Raw genomic sequence first — 27,779 nt, 5'->3', positions numbered from 1 at the left:
CCCTGATGCTCACACACAGCTATCTGCGTGGTTATACCTGCCATAGAAAGAAGATCTTCCTTCAACATTGGTATCAGCCAGGAATGTTGTCTCTCCTTTGACTCGCTAGGTAGGAGTATCCCCTGCTCCTTCCAAGCTCAGATATGTGGACAGGGGCAGACTTAGGGGAAATTCTGACCTCTCCTGAGGAAGACAGATCCAGACATACAATCCTTCCTTTGACAGAAAGCCCATCCCTGGCCTAACTTGAGTAATCAGGGAGAACAAATTTTGCTGACGTATGCATCCCTTCAGTATTTGCTTTTATACCAGCTCCCAAATACAGCCAGTGAGCACAGAGCAGTAAATCTCTCTGAAACACAGCAGGGGATGGCAGCACCAGAAAGGGTCACTTCCTCTTGCAGAGACTAGAACAGGCAAGTACGGTCCAATGGGTACAAAGGCAAAGGAAGAGGGGCCCTCAGTTCCTCTGATACGTTTGTATATACAGATGCTTCTGCAGAATCCTAATATTGTCCAGTGATTCTGTACATAAGTAGTAGAATTAACATTTGTAAATACAGCAACCTTGCACTGGCAGAATTCCACCCTTATGACATTCCTTCCTGTCCAGTCTCCCATGGCTAGCCCCTCTTCTACTGTACAAGCCATGTGCTAATCCCTGTTTTCTCTGAGAGTGTAATATTCCCATGAGATACCTTATAAAGTGCTTTGCTTAAATCTAGGTAGATAACATCTGCTGACGATCCAAGACAGTTCAGTTTTCTTATTAAAGAAATACATTAAATTAGTTGTAGACACGAGGACAGTATAGAACCGGTTGACTCAAATGTTGCTGCAGAGCCTTAGAATGTGACATGTAGGCTCATGCCAGCAGCAGTTTCAGACATGATGCCTCAGTTTTCACAGCAAGTGCAAAGTATAGGCACCCGCACAAAACGCTGGCAAGGCATGAGGAGGAATGCTGGAGTCCAGTAAAAAAGCACTTTTTCTTTTCTGTAAGTAATCATCATAGAGGGGAGCACAGCTCAATGCAGCCATTACAATTCTAAGAGTGGGAATTAACTTATTGGAAAAGGTAGGGCAGTAACCCAGACACGACCCCCATCTGGAATAAAACCAGAAAGGGTCATTAACTCTTTTAAACTCCTTGCTTTATGCAATAAAAAATCACTTAGTGTTGATGCAAAACATGAGAGTACTTGCATAGGTTATTCAAGAAAAATCCGTTATCTCAATGTGCCATATACATAGTTCTGCAACAGAGCAGTGTGCCTGAGCACATCAATTGTACAGCAAATTTCAGAAAGAGGGATATAGCAGAAATGGAAAGGAAATGGTGAAATGTTGTATATGATCTTTTACATGGTGAGTTATCAGTTGATTTATGTAGCAAAAGTCCCACAGAGTTAGTTCATGATAAATTCATGAGGCATGTGCTTTTGATCGCACAGTGCTCTGCTCATGTCTTGACGTTTCCAGCTCCCTCTTTAACTACCTTCTGAAGACAGTATTCTACCTCACATGGTAAAGCAATGCTATAGACAATAAGGACTAGTCTGCTTTGGTTGCCTCTTCTGACATGCCACATTCTAGAAGGGGAGAGATGCCTTAAGAAGCCAGAAGTCTGGGAGACAGCAGTGCAAGCAGGCTGACTGGAGCGGTTAAGTCTCCCCTAATATACCCAAGCATGTATATCCCTATGGGGGAGAAAGGGCTGACAGGGCCCAGTTCTCAGTCAGCTGGCCTAAGAGAAAGATGCTCTGTACTGCACATGGGCAACTAAAGCACTCCCAGGTTCACACGTCACTCAGTGGACAGATGGCTTTCCCTGCTAAACTGGGCGAGATGAAAACTGTTTCAGTGAAAAGGCAATATGAGAGAAACAGTCTAGAGACTTAAAAGGTGCCTCAATTCCTGGTTTAGGCCTCAGACATCAAATTCTGCAGTCTGACCTAACACCCATTTTTTACCTATACTGCATGAGCATGGCTACACCTAAGGAGTAACTGGAGACACTGCAACCAGCATGGCGCCCAGCACAGGTTAACCACCAGATACCCAACCGGCCTTTCAGAAAGGTGGTGCAGCCCACACACTGGTACTACACTGCTTCGAACAGGCACCTTTCAGATCACCGTTAAGGATCACTTTGAGCACATCGTGGCATTTCCCAGTTCTCAACCTCAGTTCTGCTCTCACTGACACCAAGCAGTAATCTTCGTGAGCGTTCCATGTGAGCCCATGGAAGCAGGGAAGAGAACATCTCTCAAGCTCCCTACTGCTTTATAGTACTGCTCAGTACCCAGAAACAATGTTACAAAGGCAGTTTTAGGGGACAAAGGCATCCCTGGGTTATCTTCATTGGGAGACCTACATAGTAGGAAGAGCCAGGATGGCATTATTACAGTGGCATGACAGTAACAATCAATCACAAACAAAAGTGATGCAACCTAGAGAGCACCCCAAACTGGTGTATCTACAAATCAGAATCTGCTTTCCGCATCATGGCAAATAGAGACCTGTGGGAAGACTGCTGCTTTTCAGCACAGGCAGAACGTGATGGGAAGGAGAATAGAGTCTTGGGAGTCTTTGGCATTTCAACCAACTGCTATGATCTGAAGAACCGTGATAAGGGCACATTCCAGAGTCACAAGGCTGTGTCCACCACAGGGTAGGGAGCACTAGCTTGGAGAAAGCAACCAAATTGGAGCACGTGTGCGCTAGGGAACGAGTAGTCAGACCAGATCTACCACAGAATGACCTGTGTCTCATTTTCCCCATCTGTAAGACTTTATAGCCAAGAGACACACAGACAGGAGAGGACCTGTTAAGGACCTGTTAAGGACTGTGTGCTAAGCTTGGACATTCTTTCTGGTATGGTCCAGACATTTGCTCACATCAAACACCCAGTGCACCACCATTTGATAAAGAGAGGTCTTTTGGTGTGCAGACACTCAGCTCTGTTTTAGCGTGTGGTACAAGAACCTCTGTCCTTTCAAACAGCCTCAGTAACTGTGGCACTTTGGGAGACACAATAATTAGCATAATTTCCAATTCAGCCCCTAATAATGTACAATGCGTTCATTAACCCAATTAACCCCACACAGCACAACAACTACCACAAACAACACAACTGATGTGGTGGAGGGGAATGGCCGCTTGACAGCCCTGCCACATCCCAGAACGCTGACATGACACTTGCAAGGGCTGAAGGCAACTCCCAGCAGCAGGACCCCCACCCAGCTTGGAGATGGGGCATGTTGCCACCCGAGCTGGTGTGTTAGCCATGCGCTCAGCTTTCTTCAGCTCTGTCTCAGGGCAATAGAGGAGTTTCTTCTCCCACAAGGTTTTGCCTGGAATGGGCTGGTACATTTAATTAAGCATTATGTATCAACACTCCCCATGCACACCCCAATTCTCCACTCCCCTCTCCATGGAAGAGTCCCAGGTGGGATTCACTCCCCTGCTTTCACTGCTGCTTAATTCAGTCAAGCTGGTAAATAATTCAGCAGGCACTCAGCCAACAAACAAACAGGCAGGCAGCACAAATGGCCAGACAGGGAGATGGAAGACTGAAAGAGAGAAAGAAAAACCAAACACGAGAGTGACCGCCTTTGCTGGAGTTCCTCTTCTACAGGCAGGACTTCAAGCAAGACTATGCTTACTTCTTCATTCCCTGCAGTTACACTCTCAGCCCCTAAAGAAGCAGGGCATCTGTCTGTGATGCTGCCATGATCTACTGACAGCTCACTGTTTGGGGCCCCAAAGAATGGTCCCCCAGACTTCTGCTTCACTTTCAGGGAGAGTTTCAGTGCCCTACTTAAGCTCTTCAGCTTTGAAATCTCTCCGTGATGGGCATCAGCAGCTCTTGGGCTACAGCTGGGCACGTGGGACTCTGCATCATTCACTTGAGTCTGTTTAGGCCTCTGTTTTCCCAGCTGTAAAGATGAAAATCCTTCCCCACTGGGGTCTCAGTAGGCCCAACAAACAGGAACAACGCTGGGAGCCCGACAGTTCTTCTGGTGAAACGCCAAGCCTTGGCACTTCCAGTCCAGGGGTCTCAGAGCAGTATCAACATGAGGCTCTTCACATTACCCTGTGTTACAGACAGGCAAACAGACCCAGGCTGTTTTGCTGTCCTTCCCAACGTAATGCAGTCTGTCGAGTGACACAGCTGAGAAGAGCTTCTCATTCTGGCAGCTCTGTGCACCACTGACACCATTTAGGTTATCTGCATGAGCAATTTGTGCAACTCTCGTATCCATGCAGGAAGCTAACTTTGCAGCAGCCTGTTGGAGAGTGGATGCAGTATGGTGCTAAAACAGCTCCAGCGAAATTTGGCTAGCAAAGACACAAATTCCTGATTTTAGCTGGAGGACCCAGAGTAAGGCCAACCTGTTACCCACTTTGCTATCCTGCCAGTAGATGTGGGCACAAATGATAAGGCACAAGCAGCAGAACAGAAGGATGACCACGTTGATTCTCACAAGAGTCTCCCCTCTTCTCCAAACTACAGCAGTTCTCTCACTCTCCATCAGGTTCCTGGGTTGCCTCCCTATCACATCAGCATGCAGAACACGAGCAGACAGCAAGCACTAACTTGCAGGGTATCAGTTCTCCGGCAAGAGTTTCCCTACCCCCAGCCAAAAAGAAAGCTGCAAGCATTACAGGAATCTGCACCAAAGAGGCTCGCTGCAGTGACATTTCAGCCTGTTGAACAGTACCATTCTGCCTTCCAGACATTCTGCAGCAGAGTCGGCTTTCCAGAAGGTGTCCAGGCTGCTAAGTAAAATTCAGTCACAGAATAAATCAGAAATCCACATTTACAAGCACTGATGATGGTTCAGAAACATTGCTGTCTGTCTCCTGCAAGGCGTAAGGTTCTTCATAATTCAAGGTGTACAGTGCTCTCAGCACAGAGGTTTGGAGTTCCCCCACTCCAGTGTCTGTGCTGAAGGCTGTCAATCCTCCACCACTGGGCAAAGCTACCTTGAGCACTGTAAGCCTGGCAGATCAGGGGCAGGGAGGTGCTAAGAGATACAGAAATTATTCTTTCCCCCTTCCCCCCATCCATACTCTGCAAATGGCAGTGAAGAAAGGAAGGTTAAGGGTTAGAAGGAACACTTGCAGAATGGTCTCAACATCCACAGAGACGATGGCCCATTAATTCTGGAGTAGTCAGAGCTGCACAGAGCCCTGGAGGGTGCTTGTGGCAGCTCCACTCGGCTCCCTCACACATCTGCTCCAGGGGTACTTTGCAGATGCAGGAAAGAAGTCGCGCCTGTAGTATACTGGCCCTTTGGAACAACATAAGCTCACACAGGACTTCAGGAAAACACTAAGAGTAGCATAAGTTAGACGACATAGTGCTGAGTGCTGGATATAGTTCTATCTTATGTCTTTGGACACAGCAAGAAATCTCTGCAGTATGATATAGTGCTCAGAAAGTAGTAATTTTCTTTCAGCAATAAAGGCTTTCAATGCAAAAAAATTTTGCAATGAATTTTGGAAGGCTTATCAGGGATGAAAGTTACCTGACACTCTGCCAGAAGCAGCATCACGTGAGACTGACTGAGCTCCTACTTTCTTCCCCTTGTGATAATCCAGAGAACACACCTGAATACCACTCCTGCTGTTCCAGACTTGGACAGGAACAAGCTGATACAGACAACACATCCAGACTACAATCGGCATTCCAGGCCACGAGTACCCATTTGTTTTACTTCTATTACCTACCCGTATCTGTTGCCTCCCCTGATCTGTCCTGGTGTCAGTTTTACACACTTGTGGCACAGTATGTTGGGCTGAACTATCACAGTGTCAAAACGAAGGAGTTTGCTTCTTATTTCTCCTGCCTAGAGTCCTGCCCCTCCCAGCAAACAACGCCTAATCATGTGAAGGGTCATAAGAACCAAGTGTCCAAACCGCGAATAAAAATATGCCATGTCTTATTAAGATCAGCTACAGTGTTGCAGCCTTGCAAGGTAAGAAGTGTACCTGTATTTCAAAAAGGCCCTCAGGGTTTTCTGGAGAGCTACAGACTCAAGTGCTGTATGCTAGTAAATTCATTTAGATGTTAATTAAAAATAGGAATAGTGATACTGCTGTTCCGTGCTACGCTATGAACAGAGTTTTTGTAAAACTAATCCTTTAGAATTCTCCAACTGCATCAGTGACTACAGCAAAAGACATAGTATTGTCAAGCACCAGAAATATAAATTTCAGCTTTACATAAAAGCTGACTTCCACAAAAACATATTCCAACCAGCTTCAGGGTGATTCAAGGTAAACACTCCACTATTTTGTCTACAAAAACAAACAATAAACCAAAACATTTGTAGTGGGGTTTTCTGTGATGCTTAACCTTACAATAGTAATAAAACTATTATTAATGTTATTTTGAAAGAGTTTTCTACACACATAAAAACAAATTAGCGTAAGATAACCATACTAATACAGCTAGTTTGTTTTAGCTAGCCATCTGAGCATCCTAGGAAAATACCAATGTATGAAGTTAGTAACTCGGGAAACTCTCATGCGCTCGTTTGTCAAAATAAAATCCAAATCTCCAAGCACTACTGAGAGTCACAGCGCTACCAAAAAGACCTGTCAAACTGCCGGGATCCCTCTAGGCCACGACTAGGCGGGACACAGGACAGCAGGCGCTGGGGGGAGCTTACACACAATGTGCTCATTAGGGGAACACCCTTGCTCTGTGCTGACTCCTTGCTACACGACATTCAACCAGTTTGCATGTGAGGATTGTTGCTGAGGTGGTAGTGGAAAGACATGAATTTCAAAGGAGGTGACAAAGCATTGTACAAACATCTCTTAGATTATCAATTCCCGGAATCTACCCTTGGAGCCACATAATTACATGATAGTTGCCAAACTTCGGGATGCAGAAATACCCTTTGCAAATCCCAAGACATGTGGGTTGGTTTATTGACATGCTTCATGTGAGCATCCTCTGAGTCTCTTTGAAAGGGACAAAAAAAGCAATGGAAGGGTGACTTAAATAGGTGTAAATACACAGTAATTACAGGAGAAAGAAGCTTTTTCAGGCTAGGGAATAACTAAGCATTTCCTCTGCCAAAAAAAGAGAAAGAAGTAGCAAGCAACAGCTGCTGCTCCATGAACAGCTGCAGAGTTGTACCTGCTAGACCTTGTGCAATTTAAAAAGTGACAGCCCAGAAAGACACTCCACGAGAAACAGATACCTTCTGCTGGTGGGTAACGAGTCAGCCAGTTGATCAGAAAGCAAAGTGCTCCCAGAGACAAGGCTGAGCCACCATTACGCTATGGCGAGCTGCAAGCGAAGTGTGCCTGTGCTGGCAGCCTGGCAGGGCACGCTCACTAACTTCCCGTCAAGAGTTTAGTCACCTACCACCCACAGTGACAATGGGTTAAAAGGGAAGCAGAGCTACTGCTGACCAGGTCTGGATACGGCTTTTGGGTTTGTGCCTTGACCCACCTCGGGTGAGCAATGAAGTCACGTGAAACCTTCTTACAGCTGTTCACAGCAGGGTCGTGCAAACCCCTTCTGGTTTTGGCTTGGGCAGGCTCATATTCCCTAAACCTTGGTCTGAGATTTTGTTTCACATACACACAGGCCCTCCAAGCGTAAGCACAGCCAAGATCAGCCTGGTTGCAAGTCAAACGTTCAGATGGTTTCCACCCCAAATCGTAAATCCCACCCTGTCACCTGGAACTGAGCCCATTCTGCTCAAACCTCAGCCTGCATTTGGGGGAAACTTGACCCCCGTTCACCGAAAGGTTTGCAAATCCAGCCTGTGTTCTGGGTTTGTAACAAACCCTCTGAAACACGCAAAATGCCCTTGGTTTTAGGGTTCATCTAGACCTTGTTGCTAGAGTCATGGTGTCATCTAGTGGTGACAGCTTGTATGGGCACACACACAGTACCAACCTCCACCTCCACTTCTCCTCAGAGTGCAGTGCAATTGCAGGTCCAGTGAGTAACTTTCTCCCAAAGTACATCAACATTTTGAGAGGCAGAACAGCCCCATCATTTGAGCAAAAAGCCATTCACACCTCGAGAAGAGCTTTTTGCAAAGGCTCCCTAATAAAGTGAAAGGCAAGCTTTGCTTTTCCTATCACTTTACACAATTAGTAGACACAATCTCCCGGGAAAAGACCAAACCACAATAATTTTGAGGGATAGCAATCAGCAGCAGGCTCAGTCATAAACAAGTTTTAAACTAGAGAGTAATTCTAGGCATAAAAGTTGCATCTGCTGAAATGTCACTTCTACCTATACTGTTACCAATAATCCTAGTCATAGATACTAGAAGAAAAAGGACTCCAATATCAGTTTGGACTTTGAGAGCTCCCTTGCACAGGCACATAAAACGTGCTCTGTTCTCAAGAAACGGCAGCTGACTTTTGGATTCCTAGTTCACATCCTAATGGATTCACGTTCCCTAAGACTTGAGCAGCCAAAGCAGCTCCCAAATTCAGAGCACATCTTTTGCAAGAAATCAAGCTCCCTACATCTTACTTCAAGCATTTCTAAAGGGATTTGTACCATCCCCACCCCACCCCCTCCATATATCCCACGCAGCAGGGTTATGGCAACACAAATTCCTGCTCCTCAGTGAAGCTGGGAACTGATGTACCTGCTCTTAAGCCCGCTCTGGTTTTAAGGAACCTTTGGTGAGATTTAAGCTTAGGATTTTTACCTTTCAGCTGAGACGAAGCAGGAACACAAACACGATTGGTTTTCCAGGCTCAGCTGATGGGTAGGAACTCAGTTACCATCAGCCCTGTTCCCATAGCCTCAGGCACTGCAGTGAGTCACTTGTCCCACAAGCTGATAAGAGCTGCATCTCAAAGGAAAGAAAACTCTCTTGAAATTGGAAGAAGGATCACAGTGTCAGCAGAGGGGCAGGGAAAAAACTAATTCCAGCATTGTCCTGGAAACCAACTGGGTTTGCAGGTTCCTGATGTCTTTCTGAGGTTTCATCAGGGATCCAGCTGAGGTGTTTCCTTGGCAGGTTTGTCTTCTTACCTAGAGCTTAATCCCTCCCTCTGATCTAGTCATCCTGTCTGCAAGCTAATGAGCTTGAAATTACTGTATATTTGTTTGCCCTCTGTTTCAGCTCTGATCTGTGACAGAATCACAGCTGTAGCTGGACTTGCTTCTTTCTTTATTGCCTGGGGTTGCAGCCTAAAGGCCAGACTTGATGCTAAAAACATTGACATTCAAATCCCAGTTTACTCGTGGGGTAAGAGGGAGAATGCACTTTTTAGAGCCCAGGTTTCTGCTGGGATCCCTCCCTAGACAGTGCTTTTTCAGCCTGGTAACAGCACAGACCGGGACTATCTTCATGGCAGAGGGTTCCAAACACCTGATCCCACCTTTGTCACAGACAGCATGGGGAAGACTATTCACTACTACTTACCTGGACTCAGAATGACTACAGGAATTATTCATAATCAATAAGATCTTTATAGCTGCACCAATTTAAAGTGTCGTCTTCTCTTGGAACTGTTTTCTTCCCCCATCCTACCACCTGTGTTCTGCTTATTCTGTGAGGCTTAAAGACTTCACAGTGCCATCTACCCACTATGTCTGCTGTGAAGGTGAAGCCCAAGGCAAATTGCTCAAAGGTAAGAGAGAATGTTAAACTACTGTTATGTGGGGAGGTTTTTTGTTTTTCGTACTTGCTCATGAACCTTAAAATAATGGACAACTTACACCAGAGCCCGCATATAGAGTAGCTTTCACCCCAAAGCAGCTTTCCAAAAATGTACATGCACAGAACCATAGAAACGTAGCCACCTACGAACCTGAATACAGCTGCTGCTCATGCAACACATCGCGATAACAAGGGGAACTACTGCACTGCCCATGACAAACCTGCTTTTTTGGTAAATGCTGTATGGATTTCTGCACGCTTGCTATACCAGAGGAGATCCATATATTTAAAAGCTTCACCTGAGACAACAATGCAGAATCAGCAAAACACATGTCCTTTATGTCCCTGGGAACATCAAAAACCTCCCCACCAGAATCTGCCAGAAAACAAACTGCCAGGCTCTTGAGCAATTTCATATCTGATATTCAGGTACTCGCTAGCTCTACCACTCTGTGCCTGCCGTGACAGATATGTCACAGCTAAAGGTCACGGCAAGGTTTTCCCTGCCAGACTCGCTCGCCTGACAGCAGATTTGTGTCTCCTTGCTCAGCCCGTGTCCCAGGCACCACAGCTTGTCTCGGAGTGCCCTCCGCCGCCCGGACCCGGAGCTGCGGCCGTGCAGCTGGCGAGGCCCGGAAAATCAGCGGCAGCTTCGTTAGGGACAGACAGCACCCTGCAGCCTCACGCGCAGCTCAGAGGCGAGAGCCCAGACCTGAGCTCAGGCTCCGGCTCTAATTACCAGAGCTCTGAAGGCAACAGGTCTGGAAAGCACTGCCACCTCCCAGGGCCACACAGACCACGGATTTTCAGGTCTGTTTTCTGGGGCAACTGTACCTCAGCTCATCTCCCACACCTCACAAAGTGCTTGCCCAGTTCTTCTCACCTGGGATCCAGGGCAGAAAAGGCAGCAGATGCCCCTTGCACTGGCGCAGCTGGGATCCCTCCTTTGCAGCCATGGGAGGCAGCTTCACCCTTCGCTTCCGCCCAGCCCAAGTCATCTGAGTGAAGGGTAACTCCTGTCTCCACAGGAAAACAGGAAAGCTGACTTTCATGCTGTCTTTGAGTGTGCCATGTGTTTCCCAGCAGATTTTGGTCCTTGTTACATAGGACAAGCAAAAATGCCATGTCTTAACACCTTAGCCCAAGACCCGGAACCAGGAATCCCTCTGAGGGTCAAGGGACCTCTGAAAACTGCACAGGAACAGTTCCTGAGATCAGATATTCTGGAAGATTCTGCTAACTTACAACCTCTAGTATTTGGCAAAACTGTTCAGTCAGTTGGTTTTCCTCACAGCTCCAAGAATCTTCACCCTACCCTTACCAACACACTTTCTGTTCAAGCTGGTATAGGCAGCCAGGCCTGACACCAAGATTCAAGTTTCTGACTCTCAATCCCAGAATATAACATGTTGCTGCAATTTTTTACTTACCGAGGTTAATAAAGTTCTTCGTTAATAAAGTTCTTTCAAGCACAACACCTATAAGTTGCTTTATTAGATCACTCACTGTCCTGCACAAGAAACAGCTCTGTAATATTGCTGCAGTCTGGCCATGGCCGGCAACGCAGGGCCAACGCAGCTGCAGTGCAGTCCCTCTGTCCCCCCTCCCCCTGCTGGGGTGGGGAGGAGAATGGAAAAAAAAAGGCAAAAACGCGAGGGTCGGGATCAGGGCAGTTTAACAGCAATAGCAAATGAAGCGAACAGTAACAGCAATACTGATAAGAAGAATATACAAAACAAACAGCGAAATGCACAGAGCAACTCTCACTGCCCTGTGCCCTGCGTGCCCCCAAGCCAGGACCCCCTTCACCCTGCCCAGCTCCCCCCCCAGCACCCAGCATGGCGGCACATGGTATCGAATACCCTGTTCTGTCTGGCCAGTTTGGGTCAGTCTGCCCGGCTGTGTCCTTCCTGGCTTCGGTGAAAATTAACCCTGTCCTGGCCAAACCCAGGACAAATATGTACAGGATTCTCTGTGCAACAAGGTCAGGCACTGCGAAGCTGATAGGTCTCTGCTCCAAAGAGTAAGGTGAAGTTCTCAGCAAGGAACTGGTTTGTCTGTACGCTAACAGCTAGCATCTTCAAAAATCTTAGATGCAGCAGTCAAAATACAACTCACCAGGTCTTGCACTGAGGAAGATTACTACATGATAGCAATAAATGATTTTATCTCATATCTTTTTGTTATCCAGAGGCATGCTCCTCTCTGTGAGGTATCACTCCTACACCTCTACAAGGATGGAATTCCCTGAGTCACCCCTTCTCATGTCAGGATCAGTTACCACCCCACATGTTCACTCCTAATGAATACACAGAGCTGGGACTGTCTCCTAGATTTGCTACAATTCAGACATTTTTTCCCTCCCACAGCAATGCACAATTTGTTTTGTCAGGCTTGTCACTGCAAAGCCGAGACTACTTGCTTAAGAGCAGACCAAGACACATTCCTAGCTTCGTACCTGTCGCCAGTGAGGAGGGTTTAATTCCCAAAGGTGGGGGGGTGTCAGGGTATGTAACACAGTCTTTGTGTGGGCACTTACACCCACACTCCCAACAATCACTCCCAATTCCCTTCCCGTTTTGGCTGCCTTGCTTCCCTTGGGAAGAGACACCTGAATGCAGTCAGGTTAGTAACTTCCCCCTTCAGTGAACTGCCAGCCATCATCGTCTGCCTGCGTGATTACTCCAGTTGCTTATCTATGTCACTGTGTCATCCTCCCCGTTCTGCTCTCCCCAGGCAGGCAGCAAGCAGAGCCACGCATGTTCGTAAACCTTAGCACAAGCATGTTCATAGTTTGCTGCTGCTACAGTAAGCACCGAGGCTAACCATGGCTGTGCTGACCCTGGAGAGTGACGTGGTAGAATAACAAGACTCACAGCAACACCATCACTGCTATCAGGCAACAGGTACTGTACCAGAAATAAACTCAAAGGCATCATCTGGAGCTACAGAGATCTAGTAATAGGGCTGCTGCAGTTGCAACAGCCTATCAGAAAAACAGTCCTTTTGGGGAGGTTGTGCTATTTAATGAACCAGCTGACGCCAGGACTGTGTGTTATCAGAGCTGATCGGCTTTTTCCAGCTAAGTAGCTTATCTAATAAATACACTATGTGACCTTACAAATCTTGCTTCTTCGGGATTGTAACTTCTGTGACCTCCCAGATGTAGAATCCTTACAAAAGCAGATGAGGCACAAAAACCCCAAACCAACCAACCCACCACTGACATAGGGTAGGTAACAGCCTCACATAGGCCTCCTTCGCACCACACCTGGAAACTGCAGCAGCACCTCCAAACATTATGTCAAGGTGCTTTCAGTAACAAGGGTCTGTCAGAAAGCCTTTATGTAGAAATAACCCCTGTGCATGCTGTCTTTGAGTGTACCATGTGCTGCCCAGCAGATTTTAGTTCTTGTTACATGTGACAGGTAAAAATGCCATGTCTTAACACAAAACAGCATAGGCATAATATTTTTCATAAGGTTAAACAATTATTAATCATGCTTTTAAGCTGTATCTACATTCAGGATAAAGTCTTTTGTTTACCGCTTTTTTTGACAGAGTTTATGTGGAAGCAAGGGGAAAGGATGGATCTCATCTAAACTGTTGTGTTGGCCACAATCCCCTCCCCCCTCCCCCCTCCCCAGCACTTTCCAGAGAGGACTCGAGCTCCTCTTCCCATGTTTGCCCATTTCACCGGCTCCTCCACCGAGCTCCCACTCTCTGCCAGGACCAGCGCCGATGCTCCGCACCATGTGCCGGGTGGCTGCGGGGGTACCGCGGCCCTGCGCACCAGCCAGCACATCGCACAGGCACACTGCGCTAACGGAGACGGACTGCTGCCTTCAGTCTCTAACACACATAATGAGATCAGCATTTGAATAGTGCTGATCAAGTGACTAGTAGCACTGCACTCTGGGTCCATCACATGCAAATGAATCGCCATAAACTTTGCTCCTTTCGTTATGGCTCTTTAAATGCATGGCCAACACAGAAAGAACTGCAGTGGGGACTGCAAGGGAAGTCTGTCTCTCACCGTGACCTGGGATTTCTGAGAGGGGAAAAACCATGGGAGCATCTTTGCCTAGATAATATTTTTTAAGAGCATTTCTTTCCCCTCTTTTTTTCTCCCAGGGCTGCAGAGGCATCAGGACATGTTCTGGCATAAGATTCAGGGACAAAAACCTTCAGAATGCCTTCGTGTAGGTCTTAATTCTATCTATTCTTAATTACCTGAGCGACTTCTGAAAGTCCAGTCAGTCTCCTTGCATAAACGACGTATCCTTCCCTGGTCGGAGGATGAAGGTGAAATAAGTCTACACCATCTCCAGCTACATTGATTCAGCATCTCCAAAGTGTTTGCAATATTCTGGAGCATCTTAGTATTCTCACCTCCTCAGTCTCCCCAGAGGAAAATACAGAACACATCCCATTTAGGAAGAATAATCTTCAGGGTACTGTCTTGCACGATTAAATGTAAACTACCTAATCCCCTCCGTATCCCAATGGATGTTCGATTATAGGAGAGTTTTCTCCCACCTCTGTGCTATAGGCAGGAACCCTGAGGGGAGGGGAAGAAGGCATAACCAGCTTGTGAAAATAAAATCTGCAGATGTCAGCCGGTGAGCTTTGGCACACACCATCACCGGAAACCACAGTGAGAAAAGAAGTCGCAAGAGCTCGTCTTTCCTACTAACACGGAGTTTTAACACATTCACATTTCCACAAGCTTGATAGCGGAAAAAACGCTAACAACCAGGAGACCTCAATTGCAGTCATCTTACAGTTGTTTCCAGCGTACTGCAAACCACCTTGCTTTTGTGCTAACTCCAGTTGACCTCTGCATGCAATTTGCTCCAGTTGCTCTCATCTCTCAGGACCAACTTGACAGAAGCAGCCAAGAACATGTCAGCTCTCCAGACAGCCTGACTGAAATACGCAAAATAAGCAAGCACAGTGAAGAACACTCAAACTCATTCACTTGCTGACACAAAACCCTGCATGCTTTAATTGCACTCGAGCAAATTCTAGGCATCCTATGCTAGAACACACAGAAATTGCTATGTGGGTCGAGATTTGCAGCTGGGAGTGACTTTCTGAAGTCCAGCATCAGCAGAACTCCATTTATGATTCCTAATAATATTATTCAACAGCTGATAGTCACTTCTAGCCCCACATATTTCTAACAACACTACTACAACTATTTGTTAGGAAGTTTACACCTAATAGCGTTCATCTATCCTGTACTCATTCAAGAGAGCAACTTCTCATGCCATCTCTATTTATGCTAGCTCTTAATTGATCTTCTTATCATAAGGCTGCTTGAGACACTCTTTTGGGTTTTCATTTTAAACGGCTCATTTACTTTGAGGTGCAGGAAAGGAAAATATATGCACATAAGCATTAATTTGAATTAGCAAAATATTAGAACTCACCAGCTCCGCTGAGAAGAATCACAGAATGGTTTGGGTTGGAAGGGACCTTATAGACCAACCAGTTCCAACCACCCCTGCCATGGGCAGGGACATCTACCACCAGACCAGGTTGCTCAAAGCCCCGTCCAGCCTGGCCTTGAACACTGCCAGGGAGGGGGCAGCCACAGCTTCTCTGGGCAACCTGTTCCAGGGCCTCACCACCCTCATAGTAAAGAATTTGATTCTTATACCTAATCTAAATCTACCCTCTTTCAGTTTAAAGCCACTACCCCTTGTCCTATCACTACATGCCCTTGTGAAACGTCCCCTCCAGCTCTCTCGCAGGCCCCTTCAGGTACTGAAAGGCTGCTAGAAGGTCTCCCCAGAGCCTTCTCTTCTCCAGGCTGAACAGCCCCAACTCTCTCAGTCTTTTCATCTCATCACTCCACCTGCTCCCTCTTACACGAAAGCTGTAAGTATACTGCATTTGTAGCATCAACCAGCTCCTTTTCCGATGGAGTGTGAATAGGTACAATCAGCTGCAACACTTACTCCATGTCCCAGTTGTTTATGTAATAAAGCTGAATTAAATCAATAATTAAAGCAGTTCTTGCACACCACTTCTCCCCAGTGAACCTCCAAACGCTTGTAGAAAGCCACTAGGACCTCCCCACTTCGCTGAGGAGAAAAGGGGCTCAGAGTCCACCTTGTTATGGGCCACCCCCTGCACAGGGAACAGACAGCAGCACAAGACCCCTTTTAACACCTGTTAAAGCCGAGCCGTTTCTCAATGAAACGGGCAAGCTGCAGCCCTCCCGCCCGGGGAAGGGGCCAGGCCCTGCACTGCACCACACACCCAGGCCCCAGCTCGCAGGCAGAGCCACAGCGCGCTGCCTCGCTGCCCCGACCCCCGCCCCTGCCAGCCCAGCAGCGCAGCTCCCCGCCACCTCCTCGGGCGGCGACCTCCTCACCCAGCCTGGCTCTGGGCTGCCCGGCTGCTCCCCCGGCTGCCCCGGGCCAAGGGACGTGCTGGGAGTTCACAGCACAGCAGAAACTCACCCAGGCAGAGTCAAGTGCTGACTCCGAGGCGCTCAGAGCACGCTACCACGGAGCAGACCTGGGCGCAGCCGCACCATCGGCCCTGCAGGGCAGGTGCCCGACCGCCCCCTCACACACGCACCAGACCGCCCCGCAAGGCTCGGCTGCCACCACAGCCCAGCGCCCGGGCGAGCGCAGCAGCCCAAGCCGGGCAGCTGCAGCCCGGGGCCCTTCCCCTCAGGCCGCAGCCGCCCCGCAGAGCCCAGGGCCCTCGTGTCAGCGACACCCCTCGCGACACACCCACCCCTCAGAGCCACCTCCCCGCCTCAGCGCTGAACCCGCCTCAGGGCTGGGCCTCCCTCACGACACCTCCGCCCCGCAGCGCCGAGCCCTCCCCGGGGCTGCGCCGAGCCCTGCCCGGGGCTGCGCCGTCGCCTTAGCACCGTCGGTCCCAGGCCCGCGGCCTCCTGCGGGCTGAGCCCCTCCAGGCGCGGGCTGCCCTCAGCGCCCAGCCCCGGCAGCCCCTTCCCCCTGCGGGGACGCGCTGGACGGCGGGGGAGAAAGCCCCTGCGGAAGGGGCTGTGTAAATTTCCAAAAGCCCATGCGAGAACGACAAGCGTGCAGAAAACGAAAGACGTGTGGCCAAGGCCTGTGGCCCAGCCGGGGGGCTACGCTGGGAGCGGCACGGGGGGGCAGCTCGGCCGCAGTGGTATGGCTCAGCTCCTCCGTACGAGTCTTGCACAATACATTTATGAATAAACAATATCATTTTGGATGGATGAGAAGCTGAAGAAGAAATCTGATTTCTCCAGTAGAAAGAAAGGTCACAGTATAACGAACAGTACACAAACGTGCAGAATGATGTAGTGTATAAACTAAAACAGCGCATGGCAAAAGATTTGCAACAGACACAAAGTCTAAGGTCTTTTATTACATTTTATAGATTAAATATATCTTCAGTAGAGTCTCTTTTTTAAAACACACAGAAGGAAAAAATACATTCTTCATGTACATATGAAATACTGACCACATAGCAGGGACTATGTACAGTGCAAAGTATGAACACAGCTACACAGACATCACCACCTTGGATGATTATCAGGCTTCTTCTGCAGTAAAATTAGGACAAGTCAACATTTCTGCTTCCAAAGAGAAATTCATACCCTTCCCTTCCATGGCATTTGTGTGATTGTGCAGGAAAGGGTTTTTTTTCCCAACTTTTTAAAGGTATTATCAAATCCTTGCATTGCATGAAAAATGATCAAACTCCACAAGCCTGACCTCTTTCACACATTCATAACTGTAGTACAACTTATACTGTGATTGCAGCCCAGCTCCAAAAATGCAGGGAAAACCAGAAATATATATAACCTGGTAAAGGAATGAAAGGAATGAATCTGACTGATTATTGCAATGTCCAGGAAATAGGTACCCACGTGTACACACACATACACAAAAGATGGAAGGTAGCACGGTGTGATTGAGCATCTCCTATTTATTACAAGTTTGGAGCGAGGGCACAGGGTTGCACATTTCACTCTGTCAGTGAATCTGTAGCGGCTCTCAGTATGGGATGTCATTCTGGTAGTACTGGATCATGTCATACGTCCTGCTCCTAGAGAAGAAAAACAAAGCCAGAGGCAAGTAAAAGTTTAAAAAAACACTGCGCCCATCGCCACAGAAACAAACATCCAGACCCCACAGACACAAAACACAGGTGAAGGAAATTAGCTGCTAATAAAAATAGCCCTACACTCTTTGAAGGCATTGTGAAGGCCCAGTTACTGTTATGAACAGCACAAAACATCCTGCTCTTGTTTAAACTAGGTAAAAAAAAGTATTTCCATGCTTCTTAGTGCGGCAAAAGCAACAGCAGCTTGGATCCTGTGTTTGGATAAGCCAGAAGCACCTCACATTACGTTGGCAGCTTGTTTTACAAGAAGGAAATGCATAATGAATGAAGCAAGATCATCACAGCTGCATGGAGGCAGGAATATACGGAAATAGAAGTAATCTTAATTAAGGAGAACACTAATAATGAAAATAAAAGCACAGGGGAAATAACAGCATTAATAGCAGCATCTCTGATGCGTGACTGAACAAACAAATCTGTAACTCGGTCACCCATGGGCAGAGCTCATTCAGGTCACAGACCAACCATGCCACAGGTAGAGAAGCTCACGCTTGTCAGAACTAAGCTGGTTCTGGGCGTTCCCACAGCAGTGTGACTGCCGTCGTAACCCCCCATATTAATCTAACATCCTGAGCAGATGCACCAGCAGGCACTAGAAAATCCAATCCAGTTCTAGCAGGGCTATACCTGAGCCAGTCAGCCTTACTGGTCTCAAGCTGACTCTCCAATATATCCCACAAAGTCCGTATGATCTGGGATAATAATAAAACATGCATTTAAGATGTTTAAGTATTAAATTATTGTGTTTAAAGTATTAGAAGTATTAAAATTACATTTTATGTGTCATTTCCTTTCAAAAGTTTTGCACAAGATACCAAACTATTCAAGTACTTGAAGGGAAAAAACCCACAGCTGGTGATTATATTGATTTTTACATTGCTAATTATCTGACAGGCCTGATTATTCCATTCAATACACTTTATAGTAGATGACAAATAAACATGGCCCAGCTACAAAGACATTAAGAAACCGCACTGCCAGTGCTCTCTACTTGAGGCATTTTCCCTAGCCAATATTATATAATAAGTAACATCTGGTCTAGCAAAATGATTCATATGTTAATGTAGTATCAAGTCATGAAGAAAAAATTAGTAGAAAGATTAGAACGCATTGCTAGAGAAGAGTCAAATACAATTTTGTACAGAATAGCAGCTTCGAATTTCAGGAGGATATTCAGGCAACTTAATGCCTACAAGCAATTATAAAAAGGACTTTGAATTCAAAGTCACTCCTGTTTCAGCTTCATTCTTACTCAGACCAATGGACCATGCATACTGATTTTTAAGGAACCTTCTCCTTAAAAACAAAAGGTAACAAGCTTCAAGATCAATCTCTCTTCATTCTAACCAGAAGGCATGCTATTCCTGTTGCCATTCAATACCATTCTTTACTCTTTACACTCTGACAGAAAATCTTCTACTCTTTAAACTAGCCAGCCTTGTTATTTGACCAGCCTGGGCTTAAGCCTTCCTTCCCAGCGTAAAAGGAAGAATGCAGCATGTTCAGAAGCAAAGCTGCTATCCTGCATTATCTAAATATCAACTCAAAAATGTTTGGTATCTGACTGAAAACTCTACTTTTTAGCTCTGCTCAAAGCTTGATGACGTTTCTTTAGCCATAGAGAGAAGACATGCATAAAGGCCACACCTGTTGCTGAGGAAACAATTCTGGATGATCTTGATGATGAAAGTTGCAGCCTCCCGTTCAGTCATGTTGGGGTTGAACCTATGTCTATATGCAGAAAATCACAAAAAGCAAGAATAAAATTAGTGAGGTTTCCTTTGAGCATGACACAAAAGTGTCTTTGCAGAAGCTTAGCCAGGTGTTGATACCACTTGCTGCAAGTACCTACTTCCTGTGAGACTACCTCATACAAATTATGTAATTTGTATGTAATTTTCTGTAATTAAGCACTTGCCGTTAGTCTTCTAGTGGAGACAGAGACTGTGAACTTTTCATCAGTCTAGTGGTAACTCTAGGAACAGCAGACCCCTCTTTCTAGGCAGCTGCTGCTTTCAAAATATCTTTGTACCTAGTAGTGCCCTTGAATTCCAGCCCATCATACTTTATGAATCTGTGCTTATCTTTAGGAAATTGTAGGAAGTTCTATGCAGGAATGCTGAGCTAACTCTTGAGGCATAAGCCTGAAGGGCTGTTTAAAGTGTCACATTAGAATTTCTATTTGCCTAAGCTGCTGGGTGTCACAACATGTCCCATTCAGGACTGCATTATCTGTGGAACAAATTTTAAGTGGCTGCTCTTCAGAGTCCCACACTATTTCAGAGGGTATCAGACTCTGTAACACATTACCTCTCAGTTAAAACAGATCTTTTCTTTCCAGTCTTATTTTGCTAGTCCTACAGACTTTAAGATAGTCCACATGACTTGCACAGTCATTGAACAGTTTGAACTTAATTCTATGAAAAGGCCCCTGGAATTCCTACTTTCTGAGATACTCGATAAGAAAAAGTTACCATTTTTACAACATTAAGACACTGAAGATATGCGAGTAGCATGACGCCTATACTCGCTGCACAAGTTGTGACAGTATACATTCTGTGAAGAACACACGAACATTTTCCAGTTCATACACATGCTGACTTACTTCAACAGCTTGATTGTCTGCCCTCGGAAACAGGGCAGCCCTGTATCCAACATTAACGTAACCAGGGAGACTACAGCATCCATGTAAGGCCTAGAGAAAAAGAGGACAAAAATGTTACAGCACTCAAACTTCTGCAGCCTCAGCAGGTAAAGCAGGCAAGCTGAGGAGTTCAATGAGCTGGATCACACCTTTTTCTGTAATTAAATCAACACATATAATCCTCTTACATTTGCTGGTGGAGCTACACCCTTGCTGTCACTTTAATTAAATTTCACTCCTTGATGTTGGACTACCAGATACTCAGAATGCTGCAAAGATGAACAGTCTCAAGGAGGATTATACAAAGCAATGCTTTAGTAAACACTTCTTTGGCATCAGAAAGGTGAATCAGTGCATCAAAACAGTACACAAGGCTGAAACCATCAGTACCAATGTAACGGATATCTTCTAATACCTAATTACTCCACATAATTCTTTCCTATATCAGCCCAGCTTTCCTTCTCCTTCCTCTCCTCTCATTTAGAACTTCTATTACCTACCAAGCTAGTACTCTACTTGGGTGACATTTTTGCCTTGACACAAAACTTTCTCCAGACTGCTCTCCTGCAAAGAACCAAATTGATTGTGACTCCAAGACAGCCCCTTCTGGGGCTACTAGCTGAAGAAACTTTGATTCTGTAAGATAACATCAATAATACTTCATACTCGTGATAGAATGAGCTTTTATCTAGACTCTACTGCACTGTCCTCCTCCTACCCACATGCAACATCCTCTTCATATAGATTTATTAGTGCTCCTGCGTGTTAAAGCAAACCTTGTTTGCTTGGTATGGTGCAAGGTAAAGCTGCAAATCTTTACAGTGACTGGCTGGCAATCACAGCTGAAAAGCTGAGCTACCCAAACGCCTGCATGTTTTACAACAGAAAATCGTAGCACTTTTCACATCTGTTACCTAATTAACTCTAGCTGAAATGGCGATTACTGTGATTGTCCTATTTGGGAAAACAAGAAAGATTTTAATTCTCCTGTAATTTCTTACTGCAGAGTTTTAACTGCATACTAAAACATGTGAGGAAATGCGTGTAACATCATATTTATAAATTAAGTATAATACAGAAAATTTTCAAATACAACATAAGAACAGAAAAAAGCCCACAAAGTTAGGCTTTAAAACTGCAGGATTATTAAGTTGTTTCAAAGTTTGCAAGATGTACCAGGACAGTCTGAGAGGCTCAGACCCCCTATAGACAAACATTTATTATTACTTCTCTTCTCATCTGGTTTTAGGCATGCAAGCACTTCCACTTTTGAGCAGTTAAGAACACCTTACCTGACTGCCAGATAGCCTCTGACACACATCTCCATAAACCATTTGAATGGAGTTGCCTCCATTTTTCCTCCCATTATCATCACCATCTCATCAGTCAGCTTAATGTCAGGCTCCCAGCCCAGGTTTCCACCAGGTGAGCTTTCAAACATGAATCCAAAATCTGTGCACAAAAGATAAGATGCCTCACAAATTTTGTTGGTTAATTGCGCACTGTCAAACCTGACACACAAAAGGAGAGATGGATTTCACGTATTAATACCTACTTTTTCTACCAACATGTCAACCCCAGCTGGAGAAAAGCTTTGGTGAAGTGTAAGAACACCAACAAAAGAATCATCACTATGACATTAGACAAGGCTTACAAATGATGACATCAAATAAACTTCTTGCTGAAACATCTGTACAGTTCCAGCAAAGCTAAAGCAGAGGCTAACAGCTTCACACAATCATATAAATTTACTTGTCAAATTTTATTAATGCCCATAGAGTGATGAAAGGACCATAAAGATACATTTATATATTTACACATATATAAGTACATATGCATGCATAAACCATACATATGTGTATATACTTTCCTGAAGCTGGTAAAACTTTGCAAAGCTAAATTTACACAGAAGCAGCCAACACAAATATACATAGAGTACTAAACAGGCATGAAAAAATCCCACGTATATTTACAAACTGTGAAATCAGTATACAGATTGATCTCAGAACGGAAATAGCTTGTTGTCGTCTAGAAGCAACGCTTTACAGCAGAAAGAAAAGGTAACTACTGAAATTAGAATGTGGGTATGACTGACCAATATGGATGATGTGTCCCTTTTTGTCCAGCATGATGTTGCCATTATGCCTGTCTTTAATCTGGAGCAGAAACAGGAGAAGACTATATGCAGCCATACTGCGGATGAAATTATAGCGAGCCTGTACAAAGAAAAAGTTAAAACAAATTAGAAGAACACAGAGAATTTAATAACTCTCCATCCAAGGAGCAGATACAGCTGAAGAAAGTTTGGTTTTTTTTTGCCATTCAAGATTAGTTTGAAGCAATGTTCAATGACATTCTCCATACATCTACAGCTGCAGTAACTTCTTTAGCTAACTTGCTCATAGCTAAAAATGGATTATCAGCATCAGAAACCAGATACAGCATTATGGTAGTCATTATCCAATTATTTGTCAGTATTCCTTATAGCTAGAAAGTTTCGCAGTTGAGATTTTGCTGTGCTTGCCAACTGATATTTTACCTTCTGGAATGCAAGGGTAGACTCATCTCCATATTGCCTTGTAAAGTAATCATACATCCCGAAGTCTGTCTGCCTGCCCAGCTGGTCACGGGATGTGCAGTCAGGAATGCATTCAATAACACCGCACTGAAGGGGAAGAAGAGAAACAGGTCTGTGAGGCATGCTCCCAACATACATTTTGCTCATAGATCTTGGCAGTCATACAGATCCCCTGGGAAATGTGGGGAAGCCTATAGATCACCAAATACAGAATTTCTAGTTTATTAATAAAAAAAGTATATCCATGTTTTTAGGATTTCTATGCAACATAAAACAAGCTCTGTGACTTTCCACTGACTTGAACAATGTAGTCCCAAAAATCAAACAGAAGACATAAATAACCACAGGCAGCAAAATTTCAGAGGCAAAAGCTTTAGAAAAGCAGGAAGCAGGAGAGGAAAGACTCTTTTTGTCACTGCTACTCCAAATATTTGGCATAAGTGATGTGGGCAGTATTTCCCTGCAGTATGGAATTTTTGTATGTGCTGGAAGAGAAAGTCTTTTAATTAGGAACAATTTTCTACAGCAATACAGTTAATTGCCCACTTACCCCAGGCGCTGTGGCCACCACTCTGTACGGAAACACAAAAAGATCCAGGCCTACCAGCTGAAATATATTCTTGAACAGATCGATGATTTGTAAAGCTAACATGTCCTGTTATACAAGAAAAAAATTGCACAAGCATTACGGGGGTTACAGATCATAAGTTAGATTACAAATATGCTCTGAAGAACTCTGAAGCGAACATTATGTTACCCCAGCAGGCCTGCAGATGTGTGCTTGTGCATGCACTGTGGCTCTGGGGGAAATCAAAAAGGGGAAAGATAAACGCTGTTTAAGTGGGTAGCAAGCAATACTGAAGATTTAACTGCTGACCTATGAAGAACAAATTTTTCCATCATTCTTTGATAAGGAGGCTACTAATAACTCCAGGGATAATAGCTAGCATTCCCCCTAAATCCAAAACAATCAAGCTTCATGTACAAGATATCACCTCAGAAACCACTGCTATGTTACCAATAGTTCAATTGAAACACAAACTCTGAAAAAGAATTTTAAGTTATGGTAAACTGTCTTGAAAAAATGGCCTTTGCTTCCAAACCAGAATTTCTCTAGGGTACAACACAGTTCTCTCCTTCAGTCCATACCTACTGGCAATTCTCAAAATATTAAAAAAAAAATAAAAAATTCTATACTAAAGTTATTTTCTTCTTCATTATTGTCACCTACAAATCTGTCTTCCATAACCGCAAAGCCTGATAGCTTTGTACCTGTCTGCAGTCATCGCCCACTTTAAAGATAGCTGCCTGCCAACAGATTTTCTTACTGTCCACCCTTTCTTCTGCACTTTCATCTATGGAATCAGAACGACAACGCAGACCTGCAAGAAGAACATAAAGCAAAAACCCAGACGCAGAGCTTAATTAGTAACTATCTATCATGACAAGCCCTCTGGACTCAAAACCACAACATTTCACTGCAGGTGCACTACAGATATTTCTGCCCTGCAAAGTGAATGCCATAAGATAGTTCCTTTTGTATACTGGAACATATCAAAATAGTGTTCATGATTTACCTGATAAATGCCTGGATTGCATTAAGCTTGTCAGCTAGATCATCCCATAAAAGTTATTATGAGAAAAAACTGCCAAAACCTGGAGTTTGTTACAGTCTAAAAACCAGGGAAAGGCAACCAATTTATGTGTTAGTCTAAAGTAACTCTTAACATTTCTTCAAGATACCTATGTGGCTTGCTCCTGGGACTTAAATCCATTTTTTTGCAATTTTTTTTTTTCAGAATTTATTCTCTCTTCTTTTGATTCTGTTTCATTTCTGAGCTGAACCACTGCAGATAAAGTTCAACACTGAACTAATTTTACTGCAGCAGTACAGGTCACTGAAGGCAGGCAATTTTAAAGGAATTGCTGACTCTTCATTAGTAGTGTCAATGATTAAGACACAGTTACTAACCTTCTTTTTCAAGTTCGCTAACTCCACATCGTTTCACTTTAAATTTGGCCAGGTAGGGCGCTTTTGCTGCACTAAATTGTAATAAAAACAAAGATGATGAGTGCAAGTTAGTCAGACAAGAATCTCTAGAAGAATACCTAAATATCACGGATTAACTTAACAGGAGAAGACAACAAGAGCATGTTACCTCTGCATAGGAGTTCCTGATTTGTAATCAATGTCCAGAACAATAGCTTCAGGATTGCTGGGCAAGTAACAGCCTGCAAAACGGAGCAGACAGCTGAGAACAAATCCATTTGCTCGTGTGACAATGAAAGTTGAAGAATAACTGAAGTTAGGGTCTATAAATTCAGTACATAGTTTTGAATTAAATAAATGTTAGAGATGAACTGGAGATTACAGTCTGAGCCATGAAGGATGCAGTATCCTTTCCATTAGTGAGTGGTTGCCAGAAACTAACAGAATACAGTTTTGAACTAATACTTCAGAATCTGTACCACAGAAACATACAGACAGGACTTCTCTAACAGTAGTCCCTAATAAGATGTAGCAGCAAGCCCCAGTGCACTAGGGAGGGCCCTTAGCAACCAGCGCATGGTAGGAGAACCGAGACCTGTTAAGACAGAGATCAGGAAAAGTTTTCATCAAACTCCATTTTAAAGAGAAGATTCAGACTAGGAAAACGTGTTCAGGATCTGTAAGGACCTTCAGGCAACAATGTTTCAAGGGAAAGCCTGACGGGAGAAAAAGGAGAATGAAAGGAACTGGACACGCTTCATTCTCGAGATAACATAACTTCTCAAATGTGCCTCATCTTTTTAAAAAAAGAAAGTGGTCCAAAAAAATAGAGCTTATTTATCTTCCCTCTTCAGACATACGCTTCTACTTTTATCCATGATGTGCACTATCTAACTTGCTTTTGGGCAAGTTTTGATGCACCATACAGGAATTATTGGGTGGATAAAAATATTTGAATTTTGAATTTTCAAGAGAGAAGCAATCCAACTGTAACAGAAGAACAGCCACCAGCACCAAAATTCAGAGCTGCCACCTGTAAGATTTCAAGATTTGCTTGCAGAAAACACAGTACTCCTATTGAATACAAAAAGCCCACTATATTATATGATTAAATCACTTCTTACCAGGCTGCACTTTCACCTCAGACAGAGCACTCAAACAAGCTTTTTTCCTTTCATCTCCCTTAGGGAATGGCCTAGAAAGATGAATGATATTTTATTTATCTGCATACTATATATTATGCACTAGCCTCAAATTTGTTTCATCTTTATACGAACTTCACTAAAAATGTTTCTTCCTGTAACAACAAAGATCTCTTAACACACCATTTCTACGGAACTTACAGGCTCGACATCTAACCAGAACATTTTCTGTCTTAATGAAGGTTATAGTCTTTGCTTTGTAGATTTAACATTGATTTGACATACAGGTTGTTGACAAAGCCAAACAGCATCAGAGACACAAATGTCATATATAAAGGCTCTTCCTTATACAGAGCGCTGAGTATAATTATGCTGTTGTAAGCACCGCTATAGTTATACCAATACAATTTTCCCTTGTGGAACGTATTCTAGAATAAGAATGCTGCTAACTGGAAAAGGACAAGCCAGCAAAATGCCTGTGCAATTACACACCTAATTTGTTCACATAGCATGACTGCAGGTGTTAACTGGATAATTGGTAACATGGTTAACAATTAGTATGTACAATTACCCAGTTTGCACAGGCACTTGTGTTAACCACCTATTGAAGTCAGCCACACAGTTGCATGCTCACCTAGTGTAGCAGCACACAACTGAAAAGTATTACTTACGCTCTCGTTTTAAGCAGTACAGCAGATCACTGAAGCAGCAACATAACACTTAGTGAAATCAGCACAGATGCTACATTCATTCATTTTTGCCATCTACAAAGCAAACAGCATCTCCTCTATGTTGTCTTTACAGTGGAGAGGCACAAAAACGAGACTCATCTTAAAGCTGGGGTGCAAAATGCAATGCTTGCAAAGCACAATTATTATCTGTTGCTTAATTATGACTTCATACTAACAAACAGTGGATTGATTTAATTTTAAATATCAAGATACTCAGATCCTAATCACCCCTTTTAACTCATCCTACTGGGTGAAAACATCTTAACATGCACATAGAAGGCACCTAGAATTTGATTGTTTCTGTGATGTAAGGGTCCTTTAGCCTCACGCCCTTATACCAGTGGTCTGCAAAGCTTCATTTGAAAGGAGGTCCAGAACATACATTTTATATGACTTTCAAATACTTTCATATACCAGACAATGTTTTAAAAATATGCAATGAAACCACACTTACAGACTTTGAGCTTGTGTGCTGAGTTGCTGCCATCCACTGGCAAGTTTTATAAAAGTGAAATTACATATCTTACTGTAGTCTTTACAGACAACAGGGAGAACGTCTCTATGAGCAGGACTTCCAGTTTTAAGAGATCAACAATCCAATGTTTATGCCATCAAATCTCTCTCCATAACCACAATTTAGGAATGAAGGAAAGAGACTTACATATGCAAAAAGTACAATCATCTTTGTATTACACTGCACAATGAAATCTCTGTGAGAGCAGGAAAAGACAATTTCATGGAGCTTCAGCAGAAGGTAAACCATTTACCTGTGCTTGAGTTTTTTTGGTTTTGTGGTGTTTTTTTTGTTTTGTTTTCTTTGTTTGTTTTTAAACTCCACACAAAATGTTGATAACTGTCCTGGGTTTGGCCAGGACAGGGTTAATTTT

General features: G+C 44.4%; 1 protein-coding gene across 4 annotated transcripts in view; it reads right to left on the bottom strand.

The window, feature by feature from the left end:
- Positions 1-17,012: 17,012 nt before the first annotated feature.
- The window catches only part of PI4KA (phosphatidylinositol 4-kinase alpha), a 71,928-nt gene continuing 61,161 nt past the window's right edge, over positions 17,013-27,779 (bottom strand). For 2 of the 4 annotated variants that reach the window (XM_075434616.1, XM_075434618.1), the window contains exons 45-56: positions 26,144-26,214; positions 25,189-25,261; positions 25,002-25,072; positions 24,302-24,411; positions 23,580-23,684; positions 22,991-23,116; positions 22,547-22,667; positions 21,744-21,903; positions 20,413-20,502; positions 19,455-19,538; positions 18,435-18,499; positions 17,013-17,729 (exon numbers count right to left, since the gene is read on the bottom strand). In XM_075434616.1, the coding sequence (XP_075290731.1) occupies positions 17,710-17,729; positions 18,435-18,499; positions 19,455-19,538; positions 20,413-20,502; positions 21,744-21,903; positions 22,547-22,667; positions 22,991-23,116; positions 23,580-23,684; positions 24,302-24,411; positions 25,002-25,072; positions 25,189-25,261; positions 26,144-26,214 (1,096 nt within the window). In that variant the 3' untranslated portion in view covers positions 17,013-17,709. The remainder of the gene's footprint in view (positions 17,730-18,434; positions 18,500-19,454; positions 19,539-20,412; positions 20,503-21,743; positions 21,904-22,546; positions 22,668-22,990; positions 23,117-23,579; positions 23,685-24,301; positions 24,412-25,001; positions 25,073-25,188; positions 25,262-26,143; positions 26,215-27,779) is intronic. The other 2 variants (XM_075434617.1, XM_075434619.1) reach the window with 1 other exon arrangement.

Source organism: Opisthocomus hoazin, chromosome 13, assembly GCF_030867145.1.
Source record: "Opisthocomus hoazin isolate bOpiHoa1 chromosome 13, bOpiHoa1.hap1, whole genome shotgun sequence".
In the NCBI taxonomy this organism is placed as follows: Eukaryota; Metazoa; Chordata; class Aves; order Opisthocomiformes; family Opisthocomidae; genus Opisthocomus; species Opisthocomus hoazin.
This window is presented reverse-complemented; position numbering and strand designations above follow the sequence as displayed.